Source organism: Callithrix jacchus, chromosome 12 (assembly GCF_049354715.1).
Source record: "Callithrix jacchus isolate 240 chromosome 12, calJac240_pri, whole genome shotgun sequence".
In the NCBI taxonomy this organism is placed as follows: domain Eukaryota; kingdom Metazoa; phylum Chordata; class Mammalia; order Primates; family Cebidae; genus Callithrix; species Callithrix jacchus.
In genome coordinates, this window is record NC_133513.1 from 8,858,813 (window position 1) to 8,884,123 (window position 25,311).

The following is a 25,311-nucleotide window of genomic DNA, read 5'->3' on the forward strand; positions in this document are numbered from 1 at the left end:
GGTGAGATGTGAAGTGTTGCAATTGTTTTTAAAAGGTGGGATTTTGCTCTTTAGCCAGGCTGGAGTGCAGTGGTACCATCCAAGCTGACTGCAGCCATGACTTCTGTGGATAAGCAATCCCCATCTCTTTGTTTTGAGACAGTCTTGCTCTGTCACCCAGGCTGGAGTGCAGTGGTGCAATTTCAGCTTCCTGCAACATCAGCCTACCGGGTTCAAGTGATTCTTGTGCCTTAGTCTCTTAAGTAGCTGGAATTACAGATGCCCACTACCACACCCAGCTAATTTTTGTGGTTTTAGTAGAGACAGGGTTTCACCCTGTCGTCCAGACCAATCTCAAACTCCTGGCCTCCAGATCCCCCCGCCTTGGCCTCCTAAAGTGCTGGGATTACAGGCGTGAGCCACTGCATCCGGCCTCAAGTGATCCTTCTATTTCAGCTTCCCAAGTAGCTGGGACCACAGACACTCACCACCCCACCCAGTTAATTTTTTTTCTGTCTTTATTGTTATTTTTTTTTTTTTTGTAAAGACAGCATCTCCCTAAGTTATCCAGGCTGGTCTTGATCTCCTGGACTCAAGTTATCTAGACTCGGCCTCTCAAAGTGCTGGGATTACACGCATGATGCATTTTAGCTCCCACGGTCATTGTAGTTGCTAGGGTGCAGACTCCACATTGAGTAGCAAGCTCCTGACACGACCCCTATGCACAGGTGAGGGAACCTTGCTGAAGACGGCATGGCCATTAAACAGTGGCACCCTGCTTTTAGGCACAAGAGTCTCATGCCAGGAGTAGAATTACCCACAACCCTGTCCTGCCACCCTTTAGCCTGCATTCCACGGCCACATGTAGCGTACATCGAGGGCTTAACAGCACACGTCGATGGGCCCTCACCCTTTGAATTTTGGATTCAGTAAGTCAGGACTCTTCGCTGCAAACCTAACATTTTTCACTTGAGGAGAAAAAGGAGATAAATCTGTCATCTGGTCAGAACAGGCAGAAGCAGACAGAGAGCTGCTTTTTCTCACCTCGTTTCTCAGGTCATTTTCCATGGAAAATAGAGCCTGAGAATGTGAATTTTTTTCCTTGCTTATTTGTTTAAACTGATGAAAGGTATGCGCATTTATCATGTACAACATGCTGTTTGGAATATGTGTACGTTGTGGAATGGCCAAGTAGAGCTAATATCGTATACATTACCTCACATTGTCTTTTTTTTTTTTTTTTGGTTAGAACACATAAAATACTTCTATTTTCTTTTCTTTTCTTTTTTTTTGAGATGAAGTCTCAAACTGTTGCCCAGGCTGGGGTGCAGTGGCTTGATCTCAGATCACTGCAACCTCCAACTCCCGGGTTCAAGCGATTCTCCTGCCTCAGTCTCCCGAGTAACTGGGATTATAGGCATGTGCCACCACGCCTGCCTAATTTTTATTTATTTATTTATTTATTTATTTATTTATTTATTTATTTATTTATTTTAGTAGAGACGGGGTTTCACCTTGTTGGTCAGGAAGGTCTTGATCTCATGACTTCGTGATCTGCCCACCGCAGCCTCTCAGTGCCGGGCTTACAGGTGTGAGCCACCACGCCCAGCCACAAAATCTACTTTCTTAGCAATTTTCAAGATTATGACACATTATTGTTAACTGTAACCACCACGTTGTAATGTTTGAACTTATTTCTCCTGTCTTACGAAATTGTATGTCTTTGGGCCCATGTCTCCCCAACAAACGCCCTGGTAGGGAGGGTAGTTTCTGCCCATCCCTGGTAACCACCATTGTACTTTTTAATGTATTTATTATGTTTGCTTCATGCAGTATTTATCTTTCTGTAACTAGCTTATTTAGCTTAACATTCCACGTTGCCACAATGACAGGCTTTCCTTCTTTATGAAGGCTGAAAGTGTGTTCCGTTGTCTGTATACACCATGTTTGCCCTATCTATTTATTCCTTGATTGATACTTAGTTTTTAGCTTTTTGTTTTATTTAAACCGTTTTTTTTGTGGACAGATGGTGTTTAGTTACATGAATAACAGTGGTGATTTCTGAGATTTTGGTGCACCTGTCACCCAAGCAGTGTGCACTGTTCCCAAAGTGCTGTCACCCTTTCCCCTGAGTCCTCAAAGTCCACTGGACCATTCGTATGCCTTTACTTCCTCATAGCTTAGTTCCCACTTATGAAGGAGAACATGCAATGTTCCGTTTTCCATTCCTGACTTACTGCACTTAGAGTAATGGTCTCCAATTCCATGCAAGTTGCTGTGAATGTTTTTATTTTGTCCATTTTTATGGCTGAGTAGTATTTCATTATATATATATTGGGGAAGTATTCCTCCATTTTATATATATATATATATATATATATATAATATATATATAATATGCATAGTGTTCCATTATATATATACATATATTGGAAAATTATTCTGTTATACATATATATATAATGGAATACTATAACAATAGTGTTATATGTTAACATATACTATATTACATATAGTATCTAGTATATAATACTGTAATATAATAGTATATATTAGTATGCATTATGTATAGTATATAATACTTTATTATATATAATTTGTATATTATATGTTCATACAATAATACTATATTATATATAGTATATATATACTATATAATATATAACACTATATTATATATAGTATATATATAACTATAATATATATAGTGTTATATATTATATTTTATATATTCTATATATTCTATATTATATATAGAATATATGAATATATATATTATATATAGAATAAATATAGAAAAGTAAATATTCTACATATAGAATATATAGAATATGATACAGAATACTACATTATATTTATAGTATGAATACAATATAGAATATAGAATAATTTATATATAATATAGTATTCTGTATCATATCTATATATATAGAATGTGATGTAATATATAGAGAATATTCTATATATAATTTCTATATATAGAGAGAATATATATAGAATATGACACAGAACACTTTATATAGTATGAAATGCTATACAATATATATAGTATTCCATTGTATCATATTCTATTGTATTTCATGGTATAATACTATATAATCGAATATTAGAATATTCTATATATAATATATCTAGAATACAATACAGAACACTTTATTATACATAGTATGAAATGCTATACAATATATATAGTATTCCATTGTATCATATTCTATTGTATTTCATGGTATAATACTATATAATCGAATATTAGAATATTCTATATGTAATATATCTAGAATACGATACAGAACACTTTCTTATACATAGTATGAAATGCTATACAATATACATAGTATTCCATTGTATCGTATTCTATTGTATTCCATGGTATAATACTATATACTATTACATAGTATTCTACATATATAAAGTATTCCAATATGCCACGCTGTCTTTACCCACTTGTTGATTGATGGGCATTTGGGCTGGTTCTGTATTTTTGCATTTGTGACTTGTGCAGCTATAAACATGTGGGATATTCAGTTTGATTCCATGTCTTGGCTCTCGTGTGCAGCGCTGCAATGAAGAAGGGGGTGCAGAGATCTCTTTGACATACACGTTTCATTTCTTTTGGGTAAATATCCAGCAGTGGCATTACTGGATCATAGAGTACATTTAGTTTTAAGTTTTCGAGGAACCTTCATACTGTTTTCCGTAATAACTGTAAGAATATGCATTTTTAATAGCAGCTAATGCTACTGGTCACAGAGTCTCACTTTGAGAAGCACAGCTACTCCACTTCTCCAGATGTTTCTGTGAATAACCCCTCCTCCCTACAGCACAGAAAAGAGCGAAACCTGTGGCCTAAATTATGTTGGCTAAGCAAACCACCTTGAGGAAAATACAGTTACCTGGAGGGAAGGAAAAGCACCTGGTTAGGGACCACTTCTGGTCACAGACGTAAGCTCCCTCACTGTGTGATTCAGGGTGACTTACCTGATGGCTACAACTGTCATACCATGGAGTGATTAAGGAATACCCACCTTCTTTGATTGTTAGTAATTTAGAGGCAAAAGAAAAACACCCAGCACAGTTCCTGGCACCGAAGAGATATTCAGTCTTTCCTTACTGTTCAGTCCCACTTTACTGATATGAAAACAGTCTGTTCTATATAAAACAAAATATTTGCTACATGAATCTTCACCTTGTGAAATAATCTCCTTTCACTCCATTCTGGATTCAAAGGGACCTAGAATTTGCTGTGTTTACTAATAAATCACTGTGGTGATGGCTTCTCAGATTAACCTTTCCTAATGATGCACTGACAGAGAAAACCCCACTACTTCTTGGTGAGAAAATAAACATTTCTATAGGCTTAACCAAAACGGAGCCCCTAATGTCTGCAGCCCCCTATGCCACCGTGCACATCCACACCCTCCCTGCCTACATGGAGAGCACGCCCAGTCTAGAGACCATGGCATGGCCCCTGACCGCCATCTTTCTCTCCGATGCTACATCCTGTCTGTGAAGACGTCCCATTGATTGATTCTGTCTGGTCTCTGGCTACTTCTCTTCCCCTCCCCTGACACACTGTCATCCAGACACCATCATTGCACACCTGGACTCCGGTAGGAGCTTCCAAACTGGTCTCTCTCCTTATTTTGTATCCCCGACTGCTGATTCTGTTAAAATAGAAGTCAGATCACGCCTGTCCTCTTCTCAAACTGCCTGAGTGAAATACACAGGTGCTGATGAGAATGCGGACAGATTGGAACCCTTGCACACTTTTAGTAGGAAGATGAAGGGGTGCAGCTGCTATGGAAAACAGTTGGGTGGTTTCTCAAAAAAATTAAACACTGAATTACCACAGGGTTTGGCAATCACTTCTGGGCATACACACAGAAGAATTGAAAGCGGGGACTTGAATAGATACTTATACCCCCATGTTGATAGCAGGACCATTCACAATAGCCCGAAGGTGGAAACAGCCCAAATGTCCATCCACAGATGGCGCTTATGAATGGATAAACAAAATGTGGTCTGTCCATACAAGGAATGTTATTCAGCCTTAATAAGAATGAAATTCTAACACATGCTACCACATGGATGAACCTTGAAGACATTATGCTAAGTGAAATAAACCAGGCACAGAAGGACACATTTTGTATGATTTCACCTATACGAAAAGTTGTATACTGAAGTCCTAACCCCCAATGTGACTCTGTGTGGAGATTAGGGCTTTAGAGGGGTAATTAAGGTTAAATGATGTCATAAGGGGAGGGTCTTACTCCAATAGGATTGATGGCCTTTTAAGAAAAGAAAGATAGCGCCGGGCGCGGTGGCTCTTGCCTGAAATCCCAGCACTTCAGGAGGCCGAGGCGGGTGGATCACGAGGTCAAGAGATTGAGACCATCCTGGTCAAAATGGTGAAACCACGTCTCTACTAAAAATACAAAAAATTAGCTGGGCATGGTGGCACGTGCCTGTAATCCCAGCTACTCAGGAGGCTGAGGCAGGAGAATTGCCTGAACCCAGGAGGCGGAGGTTGCGGTGAGCCGAGATCGCGCCATTGCACTCCAGCCTGGGTAACGAGCAAAACTCTCACTCCAAAAAAAAAAAAAAAGAAAAGAAAGATAGCCTGGCATGTGGTGGCTCACGCCTGTAATCCCAGCACTTAGGGAGGCTGAGGCAGGTGGATCACCTGAGGTCAGGAGTTTGAGACCAGCCTGGCCACCATAGTGAAACCCCATCTCTACTAAAAAATACAAAAAATTAGCTGTGTATAGTGTCGGGCACTTGTAATCCAGCTTCTAGAGAGGCTGAGGCAGGAGAATTGATTGAACCAGGAAGGCAGAGGTGAGCCGAGATCACACCATTGCCCTCCAGCCTGGGTAAGAAGAGTAAAACTCCATCTTGGAAAAGAAAGAAATCATGCGTTTGTCTCCCTCTAGCTCTCAGAGAAGGTGTGAGGCACAATGGGAAGGAGGCATCTACAAACCAAGAAGAGAGGCCTCACCAGGAACCCTGACAGAGCCTTGACCTTGAAATTCTGGCCCTCAGATTTCTGAGAAAATGAATTTTAGTTGTTGAAGCTACCTGCTCTGTAATATTTTTTATGGCATTTCTAGCAGACTTATACAATTAGGAGTCTAGAGGAGAGAAATCCATGGAGACAGAAAGCAGAAGGTGGTTTTCTGGGGCTCTGGGAGGGGAAAGTGAGGAGTTTCTGTTTAATGGGTAGAGGTGGAAAATGAAAAAATTCTGGAAATGGAGGGTGGTGTTGGTTATCCAACAATGTGAATGGGTAATGCTACAGAACTGTGTACTTACAGTAGTAAAATTGTTAATGATATGTGTATTTTATCACAGTAAGAAAAACTCTTGAGTGTTTTCTCACTGCTCTCAAAATAAAAGTCAACATCTTCCTGTGCTCCCATTCCCTTTTATTTTTCTTATTTCCTTGTAGCCACAGTGGCTTTCTTCCTCTTGCTTCACTTATGTCCAACACATTCCCCCTTGGGACTTTGAACTAGCTCTTTCTTTGCCTAGGATGTTCTTCCCTGGTGAGCTGCTTGGCTCATCCCCCTAACTCCCTTCAAGCCTTTTCTTAGTTGCCACTTTTTCAAAAAAAAAAAAAAAAAAAAAAAAAAAAAATCAACGTCTTATTCCCCTACCCTCAGCATTTCACATCTCCTTCTCCTTGCCTTATTTTTCTTCATAGTACATATTCTTTTTGGAATACAATTAACTGATATGTATTATTTAATGCTTATCTTGTCTAGAAGAATGTAAGCATCGCCAGGGCGGGCCTGCCATATGTCTTGTGTATTATTGAGTCTTCGTTGCCTGGAGGAAGTTCTAGCAGCCAACAGATGCTCATGAAATACCTTTTGTATGAATAAACTAATGCCACAATGGCTTGTGTGACTGTGTCTTCCATTCTGTCTAATTAGTGATTTCCCTGAGGGTAGGAATTCTGTTTGTTTCACTTTCTCATACCAGGACAACCAGAAAAAAAATGCAGAAAAAAGTAGGTGTGTGATAAATATGAATGAGTGGATGGGTGGAAGGGTAGATGGATAGGTGAATGAATGGATGGATGAAGGATGGGTGAATGAATAGGTGGATGGATGGGTGGGTAGAAGGATGAATGGAGGGTAGATAAAGGAAGGAAGAATATATAGATGAGTGGATAGAGGATGGATAGATGGGTGGATGGATGGATGGGGGAAGGATACAGGGTATATGGATGATTTGATGGCTGGGTGGATGGTTGGCTGGATGAATGGATAGATAGATGAATGGGGTGGATGGGCAAGTGGATGATGTTTAGATAGAGGAAGGATGAAGGATGAATGGATAGAGGGAGGATGGATGGGTGGTCGAATGGGTAGATGGGTGGATGGATAGGGGAAGGATCCAGGATGAATGGATGATTAGATGAATGGGCATGGCTGGCTGGGTGGATGGATAAAGGATGGAAGGATGGGTGGTTAAAAAGATAAAAAATAGATGGTGACAGTTTGTGTGGAAGTGAGAGAGATCTGGCTATCCTAAATTTTGAATGGGAGAGACATTAAATTAAAGGCAGTCTCTGCTGATGTGAAGAATTATATGGGGAGGGGCAGATTATTTTATGAGTCATCAGTTTCTCTTTGCTGTGGCCTCTGATCCATAGCCTTTGCCTACACCCCACATCTGCATGTAATAAAACTTACTTATGACATCCATATGTCTCTAATGCAAACACCGCAGCATATACCTTTAGAAAGCACTATAAAGAGCAATGACTCGAGAAAGAACTGTTAGGAGCATGAGCTCTTTATTATTTTAAAGGGCATTTCGGCAACACCACTGACTATTCTCTGACCATATGTCTGACTCCTGTCCTTTCCCTCACTTTTTTTTGTCTTCTCTTCTCTTCTCAGGATATCAAAGCAGACTGCAATACCTGCGTGGAAATAGAAGACAGAAAGGTAAGTCCATATTTCTCATCTTTTGGTTTCAAACAAAACAAGAACTCTGTGAATTCAACCCAATTATTTAAGGCATGCCTCTCTGGATGATGGTTAGCAGGTGATTCATAGGCGATTCCACAAGGGCTATTACATTTTCAAAGACAATCAGACTTAAAAATACTTGTCATTTTACACCTTTACAATCTCAATTAGTTCTGATGGCTTCATGAAGAGCGCATGATGTAATTTTTACAAAGAACGTGGTGCTGATTTCTGTTTCGGTTGTACCCTTCTTTTCAGAAAAATACTTCATCTGTTAACTCTTGTCACATTGAAGTTGAATGCTGATGTTGGTGTTTATTATGTATATCATATGTATAATTATCATTATGTACATTATAGAATATATAATATTGAGCTTCCCAGGGTGTGTTCCTATATATCTGATTCATCCATTTGAGAAAGAGCTCACGGCTGGGCATGGTGGCTCATGCCTGTAATCTCAGCACTTTGGGAGGTTGAGGCGCGTGGATCACCTTGAGGTCAGGAGTTTGAGACCAACCTGGCCAACATGGTGAAACACCATCTCTAGGAAAAATAAAAAAATTAGCCAGGAGTGGTGGTGTGCACTTGTAGCCCCAGCTCTCAGGATGCTGAGGCAGGAGAATCATTTGAACCTGGGAGGTAGAGATTGCAGTGAGCCGAGATTGTGCCACTGCACTGCAACCTGGGTGACAGAATGAGATTCTGTCTCAAAAAAAAGCTCGCCCTCAGTTTCCATCATGACACATTCATATGAGCAAAAGCTTTCTGTTTGAAATTAAGGGGAAAGGGGCAAAGTTATTTTTTACATAGGTGGAGTCTCCTCACCGATTCATCTTCTTTGCTGCCCTTAGTGTTGATTCCCTCAGGAAAAGCAACTGTTCCTTAATATTTTCACAGTCTCTTTTTATTGACAAGGGTTCACAGACATTACTGCAGCAAAGCCCGTCCAAGGAGATCAAATTTTACCCTCTACACCTTGGATCCAAAAAAGTCAAGTAAGCGAATTGAGAGTTCATACCTCCTGGCTACTTTTGACATTGTTCCACAAGTTTGAAAGATGTTTCTCTTTTCCAGTGTACCATCATTGTCAAATGGGTTATTTTTTCAAGCAGAGGTTTCAGCTCTGATTGTATGATGGTTTGGGCATGTCTGCTGATTAATAAGGTGGCAGAGGACTTCTCAAAACAAAAATTTCCTTTTAAATAAAGAGCAGTTGCCACACATTATTTTAGGGAGTGTTCATCTCCTCACTCTGAGAAGAAGAATCGATACAGTAGCTTCCATTTAAACTGCCTGATCCCAGCTTACACTTGTGTGTGGCTCATTTGCAGGCAAAGGAATGCCATGTTTTTATTCACAACATGTTGGCGTGCTGGTATATGCATGTGTGTATTTTGCGAGTTGGACAGATGAAACTGCTGCTTACATGAAGTGTGTGTCCAAAGTTTTTCACCAATGTTCTACCCAGCCCAGTCATTGCGCTCGTGTCACAGTGTTCAGAAGGCATGTTCCACAACCTGCTTCCAAAGGTTGTTTGTGCTTCCCTTGGACTTGTATGGAATTCGTACACACGTTTCCATCCGGTGTCTTTATAAAACACTTAATTGCTAATAGTGCTTGAAAGATCCCATAGGAACTGATGCTGTTAGAATAATCTGAGCTCCATCACAAACAAGATAAATAAACAGCCAGGGAAAGCTCTGGGCAAGGAGAGTCACCCAAGGTCTGCTCCACCTACACGATTTGCCTTTGGTTAAGACATCACGATGACAACTTCCCAGGTCCGTGGCTACTTCATGATGCATCTTGGTGGGAAAAAGTCATTAATGGTCCTATTGCACATGTGCGATTTCTGCTCTTTTTAAGAAAGGGGAAAATACACATTTCTAGTTTTTTTAAAATAAATATTTGGATTGAGTCATAAATGTCAAATGACGCCTTGTTTCTGATGAGTTTTCCAATTGTTTTTTAAATTTGACCTCGTATGACTGATAGATAAATTTCCAGTTTGTTGCAGTTAATTGATAATGAATGAGTGATAAGAAAAAATAATGCCCAGTTAAAATTTGCACTGTCTTACTCTCTAAGGACATTTTATTCTTTCTGTTGAACAAGGGGACTTCCCTCCTTCCATCCTTCCTCTCTTCCCTGCTTCCCCTTCCCCCTTTTCCCCTCCCCCTTTCTCCCCTCTCTCCTCCCACTTCCCCCTTCCTCCTCCTTCCCCCTCCTCCCCTCTCCCTGTCTCCCTCGCTTCCTCCCTCCCTCCCTCTTTTCTTCTTTCCCTATTTCCCTCCTCCTTTTCTTCCTGCTTTATCTCCTTCCTTCCTTCAAATTCCCAGTAATATCATGAATGTTATATTCAGATTATAGTTTCTCTGGTTCTAACCATTATTAAGAAGAGGATGTGGGTGAGGTTTTAGGAGGTAGCCTTGTATCCTGGAGACAATTCCCTTAATGGAAAAGTCAAGAAGCAAATTCTAATCATCCCAGAAGGGCAGCGTGCCCCTCTCCCCCTGGCAGAAGTGCTCCATCCCCTCCCGTCTGCACAATGATATGGCATGAGGCCACGCAGGGACACGGTGGTGGCCACAGCAGCTGCAGTGATCTCCGTCGGGTTCTGGGAGTGCACTCTGGTGTCTCTGCCATGCTGATGTGTAGTTATGAAATTTCACCACTGGAGTGATGACACTTAGCCCGCAGGTGTGTGCGTGTCCCTCTCCATTTAATCCGAATGCTTCTGGCAAAATCAGTAATTTGATAAAGTGAAATTGAAGTGACAAGAGATGGCAGAGGTGCCAAAATCATAAGTAAACCTGTCTCTGAAACGGCAGCCCCTTGGCCCATGTAGGTTTCTGTGAATGTTAAGAGCTCTGGAAGAGAACTGGCAGTGCTTTCTTTAGAGCTCCTTTTTTAAGTTAAGAACATTCCACAGAACCCCTATAGGAGGAGATGGCTTTCCAAGAATCACTTTATTTTTTGTTATTTTTTATTTTTCACCTCTCCTGGCTTTCTCTTTACTTTGATTCCAATATCCCAGGTATATGGATATATTTGTGCACCTCCATCTATACCTATGTGTATTGTTGAATATCTTCTTGATAGAAGAGTTTTAGACGAGACAGAATCTTAGGTTTTCCGTATAGTCCTACAGGGCCTCTCCAATTTGCCCCTCATTCCCATTCTCTTCCATTCAGTGGGGCCGTTTACCTTGAGAGGAGCGATTTTCCCACTGAAATCTTAGACCAGATATCATAATAGAAGATAAAAGGTGAATTTCAAGAGTTGGAGAGAGCCCTCATCTTAATGAAGAGCAATAGCATCGTCCTTCTTCATCTGCACACAGTCTGGGCTCGATCTGAGACTCTTCAAAGGCTGAAAGAAATTTCCCCTCTCCTGTTTTTCTTTTTCTTTTTCTTTTTTGTCCCCAGAAGCTTTTTTTCTCTCAGGCTGACAGAAAACTAATTGTCATTTGGAAAACCTTGCCTGGCTGTTCATGGGGAAATTCATAATGTGTATTGGAGTGTGGTTTTAAGTTTTTCTTTTGCTTCCAAGCCTGCCAATTAGCAGAGCCCCTGTGAATGTGCCTCTGCTTGGACAGGTTCCTGGCCATTTCTTAAACTATCTCAGAGGGTGTTCTGGGGGAGATCTTAAGGGCTGGTGGAGTTTTTTACCCTTGAATGGAAGCAGGAGCACAGGGGTTTTGGGGTTTTTTTCCCTCCTGCAGGTGAACGTCGTGGAGCTAATGTAGATTTAGCAAAGGTGACAGGAGGTAACCTATCACTCGGAGCGGCTGTATGGCCTCACAAAACCCCAAGCATTTGACATTTACAGTACTCGTGTTTCTGCCGGGGCACTGAGGCATTTAAATTAATTTTTATTTGTGGTGTAAAATCCATCTGAATTTCGATACTATTATGAAGGCTGAGATTCAGGTGATGAGAGGAGAGGCTGATGGACCAGTCACGGGGAGAATGTGTCAGGAGGAGATGAGAGCCCATTTGTCAAAGGCTATAAACACAGACAGAGCTTCCTCTTCTCGCTTATCGCCTGGCCTGGTGCAGCTAAACAGCTTCAGATCTGCTATAAAATTGCATGAAAGGAGTTTGAGTGGTTTTCCAAGTTATGGCCACTTTCAGATTGGGTCCAATTGAAGCTGTGATTGGGAGATAGAAGCTTTCTTGCTGTGGTTCACACTGAGAGTTCTGAACTCATCTTTTGACAATTCTTCTTCCAGATCAGGTGTCTTAAGTATCTCTGAATACTTAAAACAGCTGTGGGGTGGAAGCGGCATCACTTTCCATGTTTTACAGGTAAAATAAAGGAAGCTCAGGCACAATAAGTGACTTCCCTGGGATCACTCAAGCATGGGGCCAGGATTTAAGCTCAGAGATTCTTACTCCAGAGTCTGTGCTCCTAGTTACAATGCTACCCTGCGTTGCAAAACAAAAAAACAAACAACAAAAACCACACACACACACACACACACACACGCACACAAGAATTACATTTGTAGTGTATGAGAATGATACTTTCCAGTTGATGGATTTGTGCCTGGACTGGTGCCTTCATTCATTACCAGGTAAATGATACGGTTTTCAATATGGGGCAGGCTTTCAGCTCCCACATTGCAGTTCAGGCTGGCTCACAGTGGTGATTCTTCATAGTCTTCACAAGCCTGCCCCTCTGGGAAGTGGCTGGCACCCAACGGTGGGGTAGTTAGCTGTCTTCTGGCTTTGAGGATGAGAGATAGTAGCATCAGAACTGGAGTTCTGACCTCAGTTTTCAAAGACCTGATTTGGTTCCCACCTTTGGCAATTTCAGCAGAGTCGATAGAAGGATTAGAAATTCTTACTTAAAGAGTATTAGGGAAAATAGCTAATGATTTTTGGGCTTAATGCCTAGGCGCTAGGTTGATAGGAGCCGCAAACCACTATGGCACACAATTACTTATACAACAAACCTGCACATCCTGCACTTGAACCCCGGAACTAAAAATATACATAAAAAAGAAATTCTTGCTTAAAACATGAGTCGACATAGGTAATGGTTAATAGCTCAGACACATTAAGTGCCTTGCCCGTGACCGTTCAAGTTGTATCATGAGGCCAGGATTTGAGCTCAGAGATTCTTTCTCGAGAGTCTGTACATAGGCTTTGTAGCTTGAAGTGGTTTCAGTCCCAGCCCTCCAAAATAGCAGCTCTGTGACCTTGAGAAGCTTTCGTACCCTGTATCTGTCTCCATCTGCTTATCTGTAAATTGGGGGTGATAAAAATCTACTTGAAATATTGGTTTGAGGAATTCATAGGATAGTAGTACAAATCAGTTTATATAATACCTGGCACAAAATAAGAACTCGATTAACTGTAGCTGCTGTTATTTTTATTTTTGCTCAAATCCACACCTACAGGCATACCATGTCATTTATAATTACATTTATTTTATAAAATGAAGCCCCAGAAAGTCTTAGGGGATGGATCTCAGGGGAATAGGCAACCAATGGGGCCTAGTAGACCTTGGAAACATTTTACAGAGGAAGAGATCCTTGGTGTAGGTCAGGAAATACAAATTCACCCGCCTGCCAAGTCCAGGTAGAAAATAATGAATGAATGAAGAGGGCAGAGGAATGAGTGTCTTTAGTGTGGAGTCCTGTGGACTTCAGTGACCTGGAGAGCAATGCCTTCATGTCTTGGGAGCTGTTATTCAGGTGAATGTGGCAATGTGGAACACGGGTTCAGTGTTGCTGTTTTCTAAGCCAATCTGGAAATCTGGATTTTGCTGTGAAACCGCTGATTTTTAAAATACTATGTGCAGGACAAATGAAGCACATGTGCAGAAAAGTCACGAGAGACTTACGAGACTTGAGACATGCAGGCTAAGTCTCAGTGGATCAGAAAGGGCTCCCGTATGTGTCATTCTGCGGTTGGTCGGTTTACCAAAGGCCCTTCTGGCAGAGGGAACAGCATGGCAAGGACAAGACGGTGTAGAGAACATGGCATGTTTATGACGAATGCAAGTCCGGTGTGTGTGTCTGAGATTGGCCAAAGGAGAGGCTACAACAGTGAGTAGGTAACAGGTTGAGGAAGGAGTCGTTTGTCAGGTCAGTGGATCAGGGCTTTGTGTCAGTCTTCTGTCTCCATGGAAGACAAATCCTGCTGGCTGGGGCCAGAGTTACACAGCACCAAGAGCGTGCTTAAACTTTGTATGAAGAACCCAGCCCTAAGAGAACATCATCAGGGAACAAGAACTGGGGTTGGAGCCCGGAGACAGAGCAAGAGGCTGGCCGTGGGGGAGTGCAGGAAGGTCAACACTTTGACTGGAACAAGACGAATCAGCCAGGACCCTGAGAAATCATAGGGCTAGGTTGCCCCTACTCTGTGATGTGTGACAGAATGCACACGGGAATGCAAATATCTCTTTGAGATAGTGATTAGGTGGGAAGCCTGGATGGTATGATAATTCGACTTCTAAATTTTTGGAGGTGCTCCATACCATCGTGCATAATACTTATAAGGATATATAAGAATACCCATTTTTAACAGCACGGGAGTTCTACAATGGAATATTATTTAGCTGTTAATGGAGATCCTGCCATTTGCAACGAGATAGATGAACCTAGAAGACATTTGGTAAAGTGAAGTGAACCAGACAGAGAAAGGCAAATACTATGTGATCTCACTTTTATGTGGAACCTAAAAAAGTAAAACTCAAAGAAGCAGAGAATAGGATGGTGTTTGCCAGGGACTGGGTGGGGATGGGTGGTGGGAAAAAGCAGGGGATCCTGGTCGAAGGATACAATCCTTTGGCTATAAGATGATTAAGTTATAGAGAAGTAATATACAGCCTGGTGATTAGAGTTACTGTATTTTAGACTTGAAATGTGGTATGAGAAATAGTGGGTATGTTAATTAGCTTGGTAGCAGTAATTACTTTGTAATGTACACATGTATAGAAAGATCACCTTGTACCTGTTAAATATATGTGATTTTTGTTTTTCAGTTGTACCTCAATAAAGCCAGGGAGAAAAATCCAGATGTGAGATGGAAGGGAAACAGAAGGGCAGGCCAGTATTGTACAAGTGTTGAAACACTTAGATTAGATTTCAGATGGCAAATGAGGTATCTTCAGGCAATTCATGGGTATGACATCAAATCAAATAGTAGGGAAGTTATTTCCTTATGGACTATTTCTCAGACCTTGATACTACATGAAAGATATCATTTCATGCTTTAAAAAAAAAAAAAAATGGCTGGTAATCCCAGCACTTTGGGAGGCCAAGGCAGGTGGATCACCTGAAATTAGGAGTTCAGGACCAGCCTGACTAACATGGTGAAACCCCATCTCTACAAATACAAAAAAATTAGCCAGGCATGGTGGTGGGCACCTGTAATCCCAGCTACACGGGAGGCTGAGACAGGAGAATTGCTTGAACCTAGGAGGCAGGACTGGCAGTGAACCGAGTTTGTGCCGTTACACTCTGGCCTGGGCAACAAGAGTAAAACTCCATCTAAAAAAAAAAAAAAAACAAACTCAAAATATTTGATTATCTACCCTTTTAACCGAGAGAGACCCAGAGCCCCTGAGAATTTTAATACCTAGCTATAACTGAGCAACTGTGCTTTACTTTTCGATTAAAGTTATTTTGTACATACGACAAAGCATACTGCTCCTGTTTACCTCAGTGAGCTATTTTCTTGCTTCAAAACAAAACTTTAAGGAGTTTTTTTTAACAAACTTATTAAGAACAAAAGCAGTTTAAAGAAAAGCATGTAAACAGAAAAATCGTGCATATGGATTGCAAATAACTAAGTTTACAAAACACTGTTTTCTGCTGGTGGGTTTGCATTCGGGGGAGAGATTCTGGTTTGCATTTTGGAAGTTTCAAACGCTACTCGTGTGCAGGAGGGAACCATAAGTGGGCAGGGGTGGACACAGGAGTTCAGGGTAGAATGCAGACCAGAGGATGGATCTGAACTAGAGGCATGCAGGAGATGGGGAGGAGGAAGGTTTGGATTTTCAAGAGAGTGGATAAGTCCTATCTGCGTGACTTACTGACAATAAATGGCCGTCAGGAATGGCTCCATCCAGAAACTTGTCAGAGACTGCTCAGGTTAAATATTTGTATACAGTTTGCTCCCGTGAGAAATAAAGGAGTTGATCAACACTGACAATGGATTAATCTCCTGGTTTAGGGCTTATATGCCAGTGATGTTACATATGAACATGACACAGCCACGAGGGTTTGGTTTTCTACGAGTGCCACTCTCTTGCCCCTGGGAATGGGAGTGGACTAGATCTCTGTACTTCTGACACCAGAACAAAGATGGGGTGAAGGTATGCTCCTTCCTGGGAGGGCCTCTTTCTAGAATGGGGAGTATTCTTGAAGAAATTTCTCTTTGAAGACCAAAGCAAGATACTTAAGGCAGACAAGGGCAGAGGCTGCCGTGAGCACTGCCCATCTGGATGAGACTCACAGAATCCTCTGGAGATTGGATTTCTTTTCTGCTTCCAGTATCCATTATTTAAGGCTGGTTATGCATATGCATTAAAAGGGAAGAAGCTCCAAAATTCCTGGAATCTTTGGAAATAAAAATTAGAGCATCCCTAGGGAAGGATATTTGAGTTTGAGTCTGAAGGGAGATGGGGTGGACAGCGTCCTGGGCCAGGGGCAGAGGAGGGGGTCTGGAGTTAAGCCTGGCTTGGCTCAGGAATTGAATAGAAGTCAGTGTAGCCAGGGCTCAGGCAGCAGCGGGAAAAGTGGCTTGAGATGAGGTACAAAGCAGGCAAAGGCTAATCCACCTGAAACCTTAGGAGCAGCAAGAGTGTTATGTCCTTTAATATTAGAATGAAATCCATTTCACGTGGAATGTGATATCACCGTGAGAAATGGTCAGGTCTGTAAAGGTAGCTTCTTTGTCTTACAGAGTCTCCTTGCTCATAGATTATGCTTGACCTTGACCTTCTGGGATTTCTCAGTTCATTCCTGGTTCACCCATCTCTAGCCAAGGAATGGGACAGAGAGATCTAATACCAGCAAAGCCTTTCTCTGGGTTGCCTGGCTTTTCTGTTCATTCTGCATTTTACATCTCATGCAAATTCCCCGAAACTGTGAATCATCATCATCTGCGGATTAGTAACCATCGTTGCTGTTGGGCATGGCCCTCATTCCAAACTGACGTGCACCCACTAGCCAGCTTATTGTTTAGGGGAACAGCTCACCCCTGGTCCTACCATCTCTAGCCAAAGAAAGGTGCACAATCATCCAGCATCAGCAAATCATCTGGTATCTACAGACTTGCCTCAGCTTCTCAGCTCAGTAAGAACTTGTGGGTAGGATCTTGGTGGGACGTGGTGCATACACTCTAAGCAGATCTCATTGTATCCTGGTTGTCTGCTGAGAAGCAGGGTCGTGTGGGAGGAAGCTGTACATGTAACCATGTAACCCACCACCTGTCACATTCAACATCGTTTTTGCTTAGACCAGGACCAGGCAACAGCAGAGATGATAATTCCAGTGTCTGAAATTACGTGTTCCGAACCCACAGACAGGAGGGGATGGAAGTCAATTCTGGAGACACTCAAATGGTGGAGATGGGTTGTTGCCAAGAAAGCCTTGGCAGTTTTGTTCACTCCTACTAATTTATTTCAAAAGACAAGGTGGTACAGTTTTGCAGTCAAATGGATCTGGAGTTGAAGCCTGGTTCTGCCCCTTCACCAGCAGGCAGACCTTGGACAAGTCACATTACTTCCTGTCCACAGCTGCGTAGTCTGTAAAACAGGGACCAGTTGTAAATGCCATGCACTGTTCTTGTGTGCCTCATTAGTCACGGCACTTTGAATTGTCCTAAAAAATGAAGTCAGACTAGCTTCAGGAGAAAAATTAATGACAGTTATGAGTAAAGTGGGGCTGGACACTGGTGCTTTAATTCCACCAGAGGCTAAGGATGGCATCCATCAGCTGTATTAACTCCCATCTGTAAAAAAGAAAACAAGGAGCTTCTGTTCCAGTGCTTTAGTGCAATTCCGGATGAACAGGTGTCATCTAGCTATAATTAGGTGGCATTCCTCTTGTTTGTCTTCCCTCAGCCACCACAGAAGTGGGATGGGGTTTAGCTAAATGATTTAAATGGACTAAAAACAGAGGGAGGTGGCCAGGCACGGTGGCTCACGCCTGTAATCCCAGCACTTTGGGAAGCCGATGCAGGCAGATCATCTGAGTTCAGGAATTCGAGACCAGGTTGGCCAATATGGTGAAACTCTGTCTCTACTAAAAATACAAAATAGCCAGGCGTAGTGGTGGGCACCTGTAATCCCAGCTACTCTGGAGGCTGAGGCAGGAGAATTGCTTGAACCCAGAAGGCGGAGATTGCAGTGAGCTGAGATTGTGCCTTTGTACTCTAGTGTGGGCAACAAGAGTGAAATTCCATCTCAAAAAAAAAAAAAAAAAAAGAAGAAGGAGGAGGAGGGGATTGTCCCCTAAAGAAACCTTGACTGATTTTTTTTTTTCCAGAAGGGAAAATGAATAATAAGAATAATAGCAACTGCCTTGCATTGGGGATTTACACAATGTCATAGACCGTCTTTTAGTGCTTTATTTCTGAGAACAAAAATTAGGGGGGTATGGTGCAGGCACTTGTAATCCCAGCTACTTGGGAGGCTGAGGCAGAAGAACTGCTTGAATCCAGGAAGGGGAGGTTACAGTAAGTCAAGATCGTGCCACTTTACTTCAGCCTGGGTGACAGAGTGAGACTGTCTTAAAAACAAACAAAAACACAGCGTGACTGAGGTCACCCAGGTGGTAACTGTGGAGATGGGTTTCAAGCCCAGGAAGTCTTTGTCTATCTTTTTTATTGGACTGACTCTCACTGTTACCAGGCTGGAGTGCAGTGGTGGGATCTCGACTTAATATAACCTCCGCCTCCCGGGTTCAAGCGATTCTTCTGCCTCTGCTTCCTGAGTAGCTGGGACAGCAGGAGCATGCCACCACGCTTGGCTAATTTTTGTAATTTTAGTAGAGACAGGGTTTCGCCATGTTGGTCAGAATGGTCTTGATCTCCAGACCTTGTGATCTGCCCACCTCAGCCTCCCAAAGTGCTGGGATTACAGGTGTGAGCCACTGCGCCCAGCTGTTTGACTCTTAACCACTATGCTGTACTACCTGTTCCAAGCATGCTTCCCAGGAACAAGAAAACATGTCCCTTGTATGTGCTGCATGCTCAGGGCCTGGCACACAGGTAGGCACTATCAGAGTTACTGTAACAAAGCCCTCTGTATAACAGAAATAACCTGGGCCAATGCTAAAACTCCATCCTGTGATACATCTCTGCATTTCATTTCCTCCCAGTCACTCAGCCTACTGTATTATCTCAGGGTCCCCAGTGAGTCTGCTCCATAGAATCATGCAGATGCTCGGGGCTCCAGGCAGTGCCTCATTTCCCAGTGTGGCTAAGTTATTTTTACAGGAAGTGCTTCTGACTCTAGGCTGGGTCTCTGTACCTGCCTTTTATATTTTATTCGCGGGTTAACTCTTTTACTAAATTGTGAAAATGAGATGTCAGTCATACTGTCCTCTTTTATTTAGGAAAGTTTGAGGGTTGGTGGTGGGTTATGGGAGGGGGAGACAGGTACAAAGTCACAGAGCTTCTAAAATGGATGTGGCGTTGAGTTAAATTAGCCTCTGATGGCCAGAAACCTAAATGCCAGATGATGAGAAGCTGCTGGGCACACTCAGCAGTGCCATGGGTACAGTAGGAACACAGAGACTGCAATGAAAAGCACTGAGGTAGGTTGGGCTATTCGTCTCATACAACCTCCTGTCTGTCAGCCTTGAAGTTGGCTTTGGAAAGCTTGTCTAAAGCATCACAGGTGTAACTGTGTGGCTAAGAGCTTCTGCTCAGGATTCTAAAAGGCTTGTCCTTGAATCCCAGCTTGGCCCCTTCCTGGTTATTTAACCTCTCAGATGCTCAAGTTCTCATATAAAGTGGAGAGGAGGAGAGTCTATTTTCTGGGGTCACTGTGGGACTCAGTGACCTCATATACTGAGGGTAGTTAGCATCTTGACCAGGCACAGATACACCTTGAATAACTGCAGGCTGGTTGGGCATGGTGGCACATGCCTGGAATCCCAGCGCCTTTTGAACACAAACAGGAAGATTACTTGAGCCCTGAGCCAGGTTGAGACCAGCCTGGGCAAGGTAGAGAGACCCTATTTCTTTAAAACTGAAAAAAAATAGCTGGATAGCTGGGCTGCATGGTGGTACATGCCTGTAGTCCCAGCTACTGAGAGGGCTGAAGGAAAAGGTTCTCTTGAACCCAAGAGTTTGAGGCTGCATTGAGCTAGCGTCACACCACTGTACTCTGGTCTGGGTGACAGAGCAAGACCCTATCTCTAAAAAAATAAAACTAAAAAAATAACTACAAGCTGCCTGATTATTACCCTTATATCTGCTTTCCTCCTACTCTTTTTTTAATCTTTGACTCTATTTCTTAAAGTCACAGTGAGAGCAGAGAGTCAACATCTAGGACTTGTTAAGATTACAGCAAAGTAAATTACAAAGCTTGAACTGGATACCAAAGCTTCAATTACCTGTCTAAAGTTTGGTGTATTTGGTAGCTATGTCTCAATCCGAGTGAAAGAGCATAGAGTTGGGAAGCATAAGTCAAGGTACAGAGCCAGGATTGCCAACAGATTGAATCTCTCCTGTTAACTGAGATTGATTGTGGCTGCCTAGAACATCCTGTTGATGAGGAGTCTGAGGCTGTGGCATTCAGATTCTCCCAGAAGGAGTGCATGATTGATTAGTGATGCCTGCCAAAGGTGGAGGAGTAAGAGCCAGAGGGCACCTGCCAGGTATAGGCTTGTTGTTCCTAGCAGAGAATCTGGCAACTGAGGAGTGATACAAAGCCACATGTTCTGTGTTTTAGCCCAAAGATGGTTCTGTTCTTTGGGGCATGCCTATTTTCCTTACGTTATGGATTTGCAGCTGACTAAGGCACTCGTGTTTTCATGGATAGTGCATGTCTTAAAGATAATTTGACAAATAAGAGGTTCATATCAGGCATGTGTAGACACTTACCTAGGCACTTCAGAAGCCTCATCTATTGATTATGTTATGGTAACAATTCACATGATTTCATCCTCACCTAACTAGGGATATGTTTTGATGCCTTGATTTTAAAACCGTGATTTGTCTATGATGATATTTGTCATCTCTTTGAAATTTCGTATTAATTGGGGCTGAATTGCTTATGTTTTAATACCATTAATTATAGCTATTATTTTCACGTGCCACTTATTTTACTTAAAAGAAGCAAGCCTATTCTTTTGTGTAATTTTTAGCAAACTGCTTTCTTTAAACTCTGAATTAAAATGCATTTAGGAAATGCTTAATCAAGCACAGAGCGATTTTTCTAAGATTGTTCTGTCATCTCTTCTTAAAAAAAAAACTAGCAATGGCTTTTTTTGTGTGATGAGTGGAATGAACGTTAATTAATTTTTCTTTCTCTTCAGTTGGTGGGTTTTATTATCCCAGTTCTTGATGTGTGATTGGGTGACTTCGCACTTTAGATAGAAAGCATGCCCTGTCCAAATGTGATTTATGTTTTCCCAGCACTTTTGCACAGTTCAGCTGAAATTCTCTTCGTGTTGATCAAGGTCAAAAAACCCCAGGATTATGCCATCCATCTCAGCAACTAGGTTGCTGAAAGAATTTTGATGGAATGTGGTGCAATAACAACAGAATCCAAAGGTAGGGTGGGAAAGCATGCCCATGTGTGTCTGTCACAGGAACACACTCACCCCATTCACTTCTTATATTTTATCAAGTTAGGAGACTTTTTGGCCAGTGCTGTGTTAGGATTTATTTTTGTATAAAGTCACAAAAAAATGCATGATCTTCTTTTTATTGTGATCATTTTAAATGGTTATCAGAATTTGCAGATCAACCAGAGGTTTTCCATATCTTCTTTGTCTTTTTTTTCTCAGATTGATTGAAGTGTAATTGACAAGTAAAAATTAAATGTTTAAGGTATACAACTTGACATTTTCATATTCATACACTCTGTGAAAAAAAATCGTTAGAATCAATTGAATTAACATATCTATGTCTTATGTTGCTATCTTTTCTTTTGTTTCTTTTATTGTGTGTGTGTGTGAATGTGGTGAGAACACTTAAGATCTACCTTCTTTGCAAATTTTATGTTTCCTTTTTAACCGAAAGGTTTTCTGGGTGCTTTGGAGTGCAGATCTTTCGGAACAGAAAAGCTTAAGTAGTTGTGGCTTTTGGTTAAGGGAGCGAATGCTCACCATGAGCCAGGCAGGCAGATCTGACCCAGTCAGGGAGGCAAACAACCCTTCTCAGCCATCTGATCCAATGAAGTAACTGGGACCCATGGTAGCTGGAGAATCAAGTCCAAGGAGTCCTTGGAAAACTTCAAGTCCACCTGAATGTCCCCTGAAAATAGCACCCTAACTTGCAGTAAGGAAAATCTATGTCTATCTGCCTGCCTGACTGTCTGTCTATCCATTTGTCTCTATATGTTGAGACAGGGTCTGGCTCCAGTGCCCACACTGGAATGCAGTGTTATGATCATGGCTCGCCACAGCCTCAGCCTCCTTGGCACAAGTAGCTATATAGTGTACCAAGTAGGCATAGTGGACTTACTCAGTGCGATCCTCCTACTTCAGCTTCCTGAGTAGCTGGAACCACAAGAATACACTGTTACACCCAGCTGTGTTTTTCACTTTATGCAGAGAGGGGGTTTCCCTATGTTGCCCAGACTGGCCTTGAAGTCCTGAGGTCAAGCAGTCCTTCCTTCCATCTTGGCCTGCCAAAGTACTGGGATTACAGGGATGAGCCACTGCTCCCAGTCAAAAGTGTGTATTTTTAATTTGATCTATTCAGATTGAGTTTTTATGTTGATTGAATTCATCAATTCACAAGTTGACACATGTTAATTTTGCCCTTATGACTGGAATGTTTTCATGGAGAAATCATAAAACTATAAAACCTAAGGATATAACAGAAAACATAACCCCCAAAAAGCATAAGTACACTTAAACACATGGTAAATACCTTTCCTTGATAGTTGTATGAAAGTGCAAATTAAAACCATGTGATACACTAATCTCTACCTAGTAAAATTAGCCAGGTTAACATGAGATAAGAATATTACAGGGACATGGATGAACCTGGAAACCATCATTCTCGGCAAACTGACACAGCAACAGAAAATCAAACACCAAATGTTCTCACTCATAGGCGGGTGTTGAACAATGAGAACACATGGACACAGGGAGGGGAGCATCACCCATTGGGGTCTGTTGTGGGGAAATAGGGGAGGGACAGTGGGGGGTGGGGAGCTGGGGAGAGATAGCATGGGGAGAAATGCCAGATATAAGTGATGGGGAGGAAGGCAGCACATCACACTGCCATGAGTGTACCCAAGCAACAATCTTGCATGTTCTTCACTTGTACCCGAAAACCTAAAATGCAATGAAAAAAAAAAATTTAAAAAAAATGCTACATTTTCTCATATTGGTATTGTTGCTATATAACTTGTTTCCTTATATACTGGGCACATTGCAATTTGGTAGAAGTCATTTAAAAACCATAGTAGGGTAGTCATACCTGTGAACAACCAAACAGATAATTATTTCTTTTGACCTGATCTTAATCATTACTTCTTACTATTCCAGTCCAATGGAAACAAAAGGACACCCGAACAGAGCCAACATTGTTATTTTACTTGCAATGTCAAAATAGTGGCAACAACCTAAATGCCCAATCTTAAGGTAATGGCTAATTATGCTGAGCACAGAACGTGATGGAGTATTATGCAGCCCTTAAAAATGATGAATGCACTTGTGTCAGAGGTCCACGGAATAGTAATTGACATAATGTTGAATGAAAACATATCTTATAAGATAGTATATGCTTTTGATTTTAACCACATATCAAATATGCATGGAAAAGAGAAATATTCAACATCATTTTGTTAATTTGATATTTGAACATTAGAAAGTAAGACATAATATAAAAATAGGGGAAGTCCATTGGGATGCATCTAAGAAGGAACTTAAGACTGAGTTAGGGCAAGTTCCTTAGCCTTTGTGCATCTCAGATTCCTCTTGTGAACCCAGTTTGTGGTCTTTTATCCCTCACCCACTTTCCACCCTTTTCCCCAGAGTCCCCAAAGTCCATGGTATCATTCTTTTTTTTTTTTAATTTTTTATTGGATTATAGGTTTTGGGGTACATGAGCAGAGCATGCAAGACAGTTGCGTAGGTACACACATGGCAGTGTGCTTTGCTTTTCTTCTCCCCTTCACCCACATTTGGCATTTCTCCCCAGGCTATCCCTCCCCACCTCCCCCTCCCACTGGCCCTCCCCTTTTCCCCCCAATAGACCCCGGTGTTTAGTACTCCCCTTTCTGTGTCCATGTGTTCTCATTTTTCATCACCCACCTATGAGTGAGAATATGCGGTGTTTGCCTTTGCATCCTCATAGCTTAGCTCCCACTTAGGAGTGAGGACACACAATGGGCATTCCTGAGTCACTTCATTTAGAATAACAGTTTCCATTCCCATTCAGGTTGCTGCGAATGCCATGAATTCTTTTCTATTTATGACGAAGTAGTATTCCATCAAATCAGCATAGCCTAATAATTATAAGAGTTCGTGAAGTAGTTGTCTGCCATTTACCATTCATACTGCCTTTTCACATTCCAAGTTGCCTTTAAGACTGTGGTGATTACTAGGTAGGTCAGATGATAACTGCCAAATATCAGTATCAAACAGTTGATTTTAAATTGCCTGGTCATATGTTAACTTAATCAGTGTACCAAAGTTATCTGACACTGTTTGGAATTGGTGAAGCTACCTGATAGTTATTAATCATGTTCCATTTCAAAGACCGTAGGTCTGTCTCAACTAGTTATGCTGATATTGGAGGCTAAGGTAACATTAGTTAGAAATAGATATTTATCTTTTATTCAGTTTCCATTTGTGAGTTTTTGGAAATACAAAGGTCATTGAAATATAATCGTTTCTTATAATCCACCACCATGGAGTTTAGAGTCTCTTGGAGAAACATACATCAAATATGAAATAACTGTATAAATATAATTTTTTATACATGGAGAAGATAAGGTATGGGCTACCGTGACTGGGAGGGATGGCAAAGAGGGAGGAGAGTGAGAGACAGAGTTGGAGAAAGAGAGGGAGAGAGAAAGAAAGAAAAGAAGGAAAAAAGGAAGGAAAGGCAGGCAGGCAGGCAGGAAGGAAAACAGTAAGAAATTCTGTTTTATGTGACAGAATCTTAAACAGGCATGTGAGACTTACTGACTTCAG

At 41.7% G+C, this 25,311-nt stretch overlaps 1 protein-coding gene across 1 annotated transcript in view; it reads left to right on the top strand.

Annotated features, from left to right (window-relative positions):
* Positions 1–25,311, top strand: part of RBFOX1 (RNA binding fox-1 homolog 1) — a 2,602,982-nt gene that overhangs the window by 1,500,415 nt on the left and 1,077,256 nt on the right. The window contains 1 exon segment of the mRNA XM_078344605.1: positions 7,890–7,937. Coding sequence (XP_078200731.1) covers positions 7,890–7,937 — 48 coding nt within the window.